The 9,403-nt window shown below is 44.2% G+C and overlaps 1 protein-coding gene across 1 annotated transcript; it reads left to right on the plus strand.

Moving 5' to 3' along the window:
* Window positions 1–1,114: 1,114 nt before the first annotated feature.
* Window positions 1,115–6,969, plus strand: LOC117884701 (putative olfactory receptor 52P1). The gene is made up of 2 exons (XM_034785363.1): window positions 1,115–2,049; window positions 6,666–6,969. Exons 1-2 carry the CDS (start codon window positions 1,115–1,117, stop codon window positions 6,967–6,969), a joined length of 1,239 nt encoding a protein of 412 aa, XP_034641254.1.
* Window positions 6,970–9,403: the final 2,434 nt, after the last annotated feature.

The raw sequence follows: 9,403 nt of genomic DNA on the forward strand, positions 1-9,403 counted from the left end.
CTGTGTGAGAAGGGTGCCCAGTACTACACATTGGAGTTTAGAAGAGGGTGAAGCATTGACTGACTGATCTCATGGCATTGTATGTTCTGTATGATTCCTCATCCCATTCCTCCTGGATCCCAATGCTTTGCTTAGTTTCTGTCAATGCTCACTCTGTGAGCAGGGTTTCACAGAGCTGTGTACCATGAAGCCGAGATCCCTGTCCTGAGTTCATACAATTAAAATAGAACCTGATAGCATGTTTGAGGAGTTCAAGCTTTTCCCTCCAATGGGCATACACATTGCAGTTATTGACATCGAAGTGTCACCATTCTGCCTATTCACCTGGGTAGTTAGCTCCCTGTGAGGACTTCTCTGGACTTGACTATGACCTAGACAATCTGGTGCCATCTGCAAATGTTGCCACCTCTCTGATCATCCCCATTTCTAGATTGGAAAACTTAAAAGTGGCAATTCTTCAACAAAAAACCTTCAAAAACAGACTCCATCGAGAAACTGCAGAACTGGAATTAATTTGCAAACTGGACACCATCAAATGAGGCCTGAATAAAGACTGGGAGTGGCTGGGTCACTACAAAAACTACTTAAATTTGTTATCTCTAAGAAGCCACAAGTACTCCTCATTGTTTTTACAAAAACTAATTTCCCCTTGCTAAATACTCACACCTTCTTGTCAACTGTTTGAAATGGGCCACCTTGGTTACATTGACCTCATTAGCACCACAAAAGTGCTTTCCACTCCTTCTTGTCAACTGTTAAGAATAGGCCAATTCTAATTGGCTCATTAGCACTGACCCCCCCAGTTGGTAAGGCAACTCCCATACTTTCTTATGTTGTGTATTTATATCTCCCTACTGTAAGTTCCACTCCACGCATCTGATGAAGTGGGTTTTAGCCCACGAAAACTTATGCCCAAATATTTTTTTGTCTCTAAGGTGCCACAAGGACTCCTCATTGTTTTTGCTGATACAGACTAACACGGCTACCACAGGGAAACCTATAAAATATATATCATTTGTTATAAAGTGTGTAACCCCCCCACCTCTCACTGTGCTTCTCTCCCTTCACAGGCACCTTGCGCATTTCTGAGCCCAATCAACACATCGACTACATCATGGCAGTTTTCAACCTCACCTCCTCTGAGGCTTCAACATTCATCCTAACGGGTATCCCTGGCCTGGAAGCGTCCCATGTCTGGATTTCCATCCCTTTCTCTACGTTCTACATTATCGGCCTGTTGGGAAATTTCACTATTCTGTTTGTTGTAGGCAGAGAGCAGACCCTGCATAAGCCAATGTACCTGCTGCTTTGCATTCTGGCATTCACAGAAATCAGCACAACTACCTCCATCATGCCAAAGGCACTGTGTATATTTTGGTTTAATTTGAAAGGCATTACTGTGGGTGGCTGCCTCACCCAGATGTTCTTCCTTTATGCTGGTACTATGATGCACTCAGCCATCCTCGTCACAATGGCCTTTGATCGCTATGTTGCCATATGTAACCCTCTGAGATACACCACCATCCTCACCAATGCACGAATAGTTAAGCTAGGGCTAGTGGGTTTGATAAGACCTGTCCTCTTTGTTCTGCCCCTGCCCCTACTCCTGAGCAGGCATCCATTCTGTGCCAACCACATTATCCCCCATATGTACTGCGACCACATGGCTGTGGTGAAGATGGCATGTGGAGACATCACAGTCAGCAGGATGTATGGCTTGGTGGCAGCATTTGTAATCATCGGGTTAGACCTGACTCTCATTGCCTTGTCATATGCTCTGATCATCAGGGCTATCCTCAGAATCTCCTCCAAGAATGCCCACCAGAAAGCCCTCAATACCTGCACAGCCCACCTTTGTGTGATGCTGATTTCTTATCCTCCCTTCTTCTTTTCCACTCTGACATACCGGTTCGGTCAGGGCATCGCTCCACACATTCACATCATCTTGGCCAACATCTATCTCGTTGTCCCCCCCATGGTCAACCCTATCATTTATGGGGTCAAAACCAAAGAGCTTCGTGAGAAAGTGGGCAAATACACCTGCAGAAGGTAATTGCCGGGGACCACTGATTTTAAACCTGTGTGGCAAGAGGTGGAAAGGATATCTCCTTGTTTATCAAGGGTGCTCTGTCCCAGTTTGTCTGATCTGATCATTGTGGAAGTTCCCAGTCTGAGAAGTTCCTCACACCTAATGGCTTATCTCTCCATCACCAAGCACTGGTCTTTTTTGTAGAGGGCTTTTCCTTCACCCCTTCCCTGGTTCTTGTCACATGGACAAGAAGCAGAAGACCAGAAGTCCAAAGTGTAGACAATGCAATGTTTGTGGAGGTTAGTTCCAAGCAAGCATATCCATAGCTCTACATGCTGGTTGCGTATGTTTCATTCTGAGCGCTAATGCCACAGAATGTTGCCTGTGTCCCCATTTCCCATTCCTATTTTTTTCCACCTCCTCCTTCTTAGTAGGCCCAAATATACCTGCCATGCATACCCCAAGTCCCACCCCTTACAACTTACGGTCATGTTCCATTTTGGAGGTTCGTGAGTCTGGGGTCTTCATCCCAATCCTTTTGTACCCCATGGGAGGGGTAAGTAGTGAGTTACTTACCACATTGGCCAAGGCCAATCTTTTCTTTGGCTTTTAGTATTTATTATGCCTCCCCCCATCCTCTCTTGCCCCTCCTAACAGGTTGCTTGACCTTGGCTTGAGAAAGGAGCCAGGCAGCCTTTCAGTGTATGTTCAGATATTACACTCCCACCATACCCTATAACATTTTTAGTTCTATCCCTTATCTCTTCCCATTATACTAACAAACCCATCTGGCCAGGCAGATGCAACACACACAGTGTCTTTGTCCTTTGTTCACACATATTAGTGTAAGATATAAAAGTATCAAAGCATCAAACCCCAAATTTGATCTCAGGATGACAAACAAGTCTATATGCTGAACCCTTGCTGAGTTCCCTCTCTCTGACCATCACCCGATCTCTTTCATTTCACCCGTCAACCCCCAACCTCACTCACCCTGTCACTCAGCATTTCTGTACCTCCTAGACTAACAGAAGATTCTGCAGCTTTCTGATGGAAGATTAGTCCTTGTGAGAACAGCATTCTTGATCAGTTTGACGAACAGGAGCTACACTTTCAGATAGCCAAAGAGAAAAGAAAGAAACTTTACAATGATGAACTTCTTTATCTTATGTACAGTGATCCGGTGAGCAAACTTTACCTGAATTTTTTACATCCAATCCTTCAGGAAACCTGGAGGATAAACCAAATAATCACTAACAGTAACAAATGAATTCAACAGAAAATGTAGAAATTGACTTACATCATTGAATGCAATTAGAAATAAATAATATAATAATGTTATTGTTGTTTTTTCACTACATATGTTTTGTGCTACTTTTGGGCTATTTTTAACACCATCATGTGCCAGTTTTTGTTTGAAACACCTGCCAACCCTAACACAAGTATCAGTACTGGCATTTTAATTTTAAATTTGGTTGTCATCTCAAAGGTTTGTTGCTAATGTGGAAGAACTCCTACTGGGGCATGTAGCTTTAAAAAAAAATCAAATCTGTACGAGGTAGCTAAAGAAAGCTTTCATTTTTTACTTGATGTAAAGACCAATGTGTGAATGAAACAAAACAAAACTTTGTTTCAAGAAATATGCTGAGCTACTTTTAGGTTAGTTTTAAGTGACTTTGGTTTATTAATGCAGTGGAAATCTGGCCACGCCAGCCAGAACCAGAGGGGCCAAAGAAGCAGCCCAGAAGGCAGAGCTGGGCCAGAGACCGATGAGCAGCAGTGAGCAGAGCACGGCCGGAGGCAGAGAAGCAGCGCTGAGGCACAGCTGGGAGCTGGAGCACAGCAGAGCCGGGAGCTGGGTCAGCACAAACCAGCTGTGCTGATGGGGAGGCAGGGATGAGCTACAGCAGGAAGCTGTTGGGCAAGAACCACTATAGAGGACACCAGCCATGCCATTGGTAACACGGCATCTGAGCATGATGAGGAGCCGTGGAGAGCAAGGTGGGACCATGGGAAGAGGGCCCAGTGCAGAAAGACATCGCCTGACATCAGGGCCTTGAAGTTGGACTCAAGGGTGGGGGACATGAACCCAATGGGAGAGTGGATGCTGGGAAAAGGGGCCCTCTGTGGGCTCTGATGCCCCTCTGTAGTGCTTTGGTGCCACTCACAGTAACGTGTGGATATCTTCATTATACTAACAAACAGTGGAATATTTCACAAGGTCACTGTTTCAGTGATCATCGCTGGGCTTCTGTGGTATCACCCCAATAGTATGCACAGGGGCACAGCAATTGTCTCAAGCTGCTAACAAAAGAATGAAGGCCAAAGGTGGAAATGATATCAATAGTAGTATGTGTGTTAGGCGCTGGTCACATCAGAGTCTGTGTTTCTGACAGGGAACAGCACCAGATGCTTCAGAGGGATCAGATGGGGATTCTGAGGCAATATTATGTATCACTCTCTTACGCTCCCCCTTGTCCTGCACCTCAGTTTCGCTCTTTGCTGGAGCCCAGGCCACACCTCTGTCTTTCCAGTACTTTTCAGACAGTATTTCACAGAGTGAAACCTTGGGGCTATTGTCTGTAAAGCCGTGACCAACAGATGTTAATAGTTCCCAGTCAGCTTCAAGGAAAGAAAGCCATACATCGCGTAATGGAGATTCTCTATGTCTTTGTAAGGAGGAGAGGATGGAAGACGACAAAATATGGGTAGCATCTGATGAGAAACAGTCAAATGAAAAAGAGTCCCATTCAATTACACCATGAAATGACAGACAACTAAAAAGTGACCATTCTTAGGCTAGGTCTACACTACCCGCCTGAATCGGCGGGTAGAAATCGACCTCTCGGGGATCGATTTATCGCATCCCGTGGGGACGCGACAATCGATCCCTGAATCGACGCTCTTACTCCACCAGCGGAGGTGGGAGTAAGCGCCGTCGACAGGAAGCCGCAGAAGTCGATTTTGCCGCCGTCCTCACAGCGGGGTAAGTCGGCTGCGATACGTCGAATTCAGCTACGCTACTCATGTAGCTGAATTTGCGTATCTTAAATCGACTCCCCCCTGTAGTGTAGATGTACCCTTAGAGTGCTTATATTAAAATACTAGAAGTCTAACTAATAAGATGAGTAGCTAGTATTAAATGAGGATATTGATATAATAGGCAGCACAGAAACTTGGTGGAATGAGGATAATCAATGGGACACAATAATACCAAGGTTCAAAATATATCGGAAGGACAGAATAGGTTGTCCTGGCGGCCGATTGGCACTATACATGAAAGAGAGCATAGAATCAAATGAAGTAAAAATTGTAAATGAACCAAACTGTACCATAAGCAAGCACTCTTTTTTATCTATTTTGAATTTTTCACTTTTCAATTTAATTGAATGTCCTCTTGATCTTGAGGTAGGATACGGGGACAACACATTTCCTATCTACTCACTACCAGTCAAAATTTTATAGACATTTCTCATGTCCTCTCTAATTCATCTTCTTTCTACGGTAAGAGTTCCAGTCTTTTCAACCTGTTCCATATGAGAGTTTCCCGGGGCCTTTGATCATTCTCATTGCCCTTCCCTGAGCCCCTTCTAGTTCAGCAATATCCTGTGTGAGAAGGGTGCCCAGTACTACACAGAGGAGTCCAGAGGAGGGAGAAACATTGACAGAGTGATCTCATGGCATTATATTTTCTGTATAATTCCCCATCCCACTCCTCCTGGATCCCAATACTTTGGTTTATTTCTGTCCATGCTTGCACTGTGAGCAGGGTTTCACAGAGCTGTGTGCCATGACACCCAGGTCGCTGTGCTGAGTTCATAAAGTTAAATTAGAACCTTTTAAGGTATATGAGGAGTTCAAGCTTTTCCCTCCAGTGGGCAGACACCTTGCAGTTATTGATATGGGCTCCCTCTGATGACTTCTCTAGACTTGACTATGACCTAAATAATGTGGTGCCATCTGTAAATATGGCCATCTCACTATTTACCCTCTTTTCTAGACTTTTAATAATTATAAAGTATTTACCATAATATTTGTTATAAAGTGTATAACCAACTTGCTCTGCTTCTCTCCCTTCACAGGCACATTGAGCATTTCTGAGCCCGATTGAAGAATCGACCACCTCTTGGCACTTTTCAACCTCACACCCTCTGACCCTTCAACATTCATCCTAATGGGTATCCCTGGCTTGGAAGCTGCTTATGTCTGGATTTCCATCCCTTTCTCTATATTCTACTTTATTGGCCTGTTGGAAAATTTCATGGTTTTGTTTGTTGTAGGCCAAGAGCAGACCCTGCACAAGCCGATGTACCTGCTGCTCTGCATGCTGGCGCTCACAGACATTGCCACGTCTACCTCAGTCGTGCTGAAGGCACTGTTGTATATTTTGGTTCAATTTGAAAGATATTACAGTGAGAGGCTGCCTCAATATCTTGAGGCAGATGTTCTTCCTTCACAGGGTTTCCATGATGCACTCATCTGTCCTTGTGACAATGGCCTTTGATCATTACATTGCCATATGTAACCCTCTGAGATATGCCACCATCCACACCAACACATAGATAGCTAAACTAGGTCTAGTGGGTTTGATAAGAGCTGTTCTCGTTGTTCTGCCCCTGCCCCTGCTCCTGAGTAGGCTGTCATTCTGTGCCAACCGCATTATCCCCCATACATACTGCGAGCACATGGCTGTTGTGAAGATGTTGTGTGGGGACACCACAGTCAACAATATATACGGCTTGGTGATGGCGTTTCTAGTCATTGGGTTAGACCTGACGCTCATTGCCCTGTCCTATGGTCTGATCATCAGGGTTGTTCTCAGAATCTCCTCCAAGAAAGCCCACCAGAAAGCCCTGAACACCTGCACAGCCCACATGTGTGTGATGTTGATGTCTTATCCTCCCTTCCTCTTCTCCACTCTCACACACTGGTTCGATTAGAGAATCGCACCCCATGTTCACATCATCTTGGCCAATCTGTATGTCCTCCTTCCCCCTCCCCATATTCAGCCCTATCATTTATGGGATCAAAACGGAAGAGCTTCATGACAAAGTGGGCAAATACACCTGCAGAAAGGTATCACCTGTAGCCACTCACTTTAAACCTCCGTGACAAGAGGGGGAAGGCTATCTCCTCATTAATCAAGGGTGCTCTGTCCCAGTTTGGGTAAGCTCAGTATTGTGGAAGTTCACATTCTGAGAACATCCTCACACCAAACATCTTATCACTCCATAACCAAGCACTGCTCTCTCCGTTGCTGAGTTCCCCCTCCCTGACCATCACCGATCCCTTTCAGTGTCACCTATCAGCCCCCACCTCCACACACGCTGTCACTCAGCCTTTCCGCGGTTTCCAGAACACTAGAATATTCTGCAGCTTTCTGAAACAAGGTGGATTTCCATTATACCCTGTGTGAACAGGATTCTTGATCAGTTTAGTGAACTGAAGCTACACTTTCTGATAAACAAAGACAAAGAAAGCAACTACAATGCTGAACTTCTGTATCATATGTACAGTGATCTGGTGAGCAAAATTTACCTGTTTTTTCTACATGCAATCCTTCAGGAATCCTGGCAGATAAACCAGGTATTTCAGTTGGAAAGCTTTAATACGGAAAGTTGCTGCAGGAACTGAGGACATTCTACTAGAGCTTATTGGTGAGAGTTGTGAAACGGTGTGTTTGTGAGAACTGGACTGTGTTACCCTGGATTTGAGGGGTGTTTATCCCAGAATGTGATCAAGCCAATTGCAACTCTATGATGTACACTCAGTCACTGTGAATTAATAAAATAGAACACCACATAATTAAGGGTTAATTGGAAAGCAGGCTTTTAAATGCAAGATCAAAATCTTGCTAGTAGTTTCTGGTAATAATAATAAGTGGACAGACAAATAAATATGTAAGAATGAAAGAATATAAATGGATGATAACCTTGAGTCTAGATGCCTCTGATATTACAAGTTTATTGAAAGTTAGGAAAAGTGGTGGTCCAGTAGGGGTCACTATGACCTATGTGTTTTGTAGAAGTTATACAAAATTAGCTAATACAGTGTACTTTGGAGCAGTCCTCCGAAGCTATCTTGAGAGACATTTTTTCCTGACACTCTTTATCCCTGGTGGGGGAGCAACTGGCCACAGCAAACCCTCTGTTAATTACTCTAAACCATTCCAACTGTTAGGTAAATATCTGGGATGTTCTAGACTTACTGCTTATGTCTCTGTGTGCTTAAATCTAATAAACTGCAGTGTTAGACAAGAGCATGCTTGCTTGGATTTCTTCCTTTATCAGACAGAATTGCTGTCTTCCAATTGATTTATTCCTGACACTGCCTGAAGTGAAATAATTAAGTTGCCCCTGTTGTGGGTTCTGAAATACCCGGGTACCAAACTGCTGTGACAACACCTTGGAGTGCAATAACTTACCACGGTATGCAGCCAATTTTTAAGTCACTTTTAGTGGGAACTTTCAAAATACACAGTAAGCATTCCAGTTCTCGAAGATGTCAAAAGTCGGTGTCGAGATTTCATCTTGGAGTTTGTGAAACAGATGAAACAGAGATTGCCACCAAATGTTCAGGTGATTGAATCGCTTGCAGTACAAAGTCCTTCACAACTTAGATAAGCTGCTATCTCATTTCTACTATTATTTTGTGGAGTCCTTGGACAGTTCTAGTGGAAGAGGAGAGTTTTCCCTTTATGCCTCTCACTGCTTCTTTTATTTTATTGTTTAGCCACGGTGACACTTTTTTGGTTCTCTTGTTTTTTTTTATTTTTATTTTGGGTATACTTTTGAGTTGAGCATCTATTATGGTGTCTGAGTGCCCCCGCCGCCCAGGGCTGGTGGGGGCTTCTGGTCTTTGGCCACCCATGGCAGCTGAGAGATTGGGGGCCTCTGCTGGCCAACAGCCCTGGCTCCTCCGCCCCGGAGCTGAAGTGGAAAATAGTATGGAGTCTCTGAAAGTCACGTAATCCATGACTTCCATGACATAATATTATCCTTATCAATTCCTATGAACAACTCAGTGTGGTGGAACCCCAGCAACTGAGGAGGAGGCACCACAGTTGCTGATTTGCTGCAGATAGTTGATTTGTTCACCCCGGGCTCAGAGTGTCAGCTGGCTGTTTTCAAATGCTAAAGGCTGGAATCTTGATGCCTCAGTAACGCTGTTCAGGCTACTCAGTGCTTCTGTCCTTCGAGCGCCAGTATTATCATTATTAACAGATAAGGAACGTGATAATTCAGCAGAGCTTGATGTTACTCATAAAGAAAGACCACAGACATAGTTCAGTGACAAAGGCACTCGACCAGGTTTATTTCCATTAAGGCATAGTCCTAGCACACTGGCTATGAGAGAAATGAGCAAACAAACTCA

Source organism: Trachemys scripta, chromosome 1 (genome assembly GCF_013100865.1).
Source record: "Trachemys scripta elegans isolate TJP31775 chromosome 1, CAS_Tse_1.0, whole genome shotgun sequence".
NCBI lineage: Eukaryota > Metazoa > Chordata > Testudines > Emydidae > Trachemys > Trachemys scripta.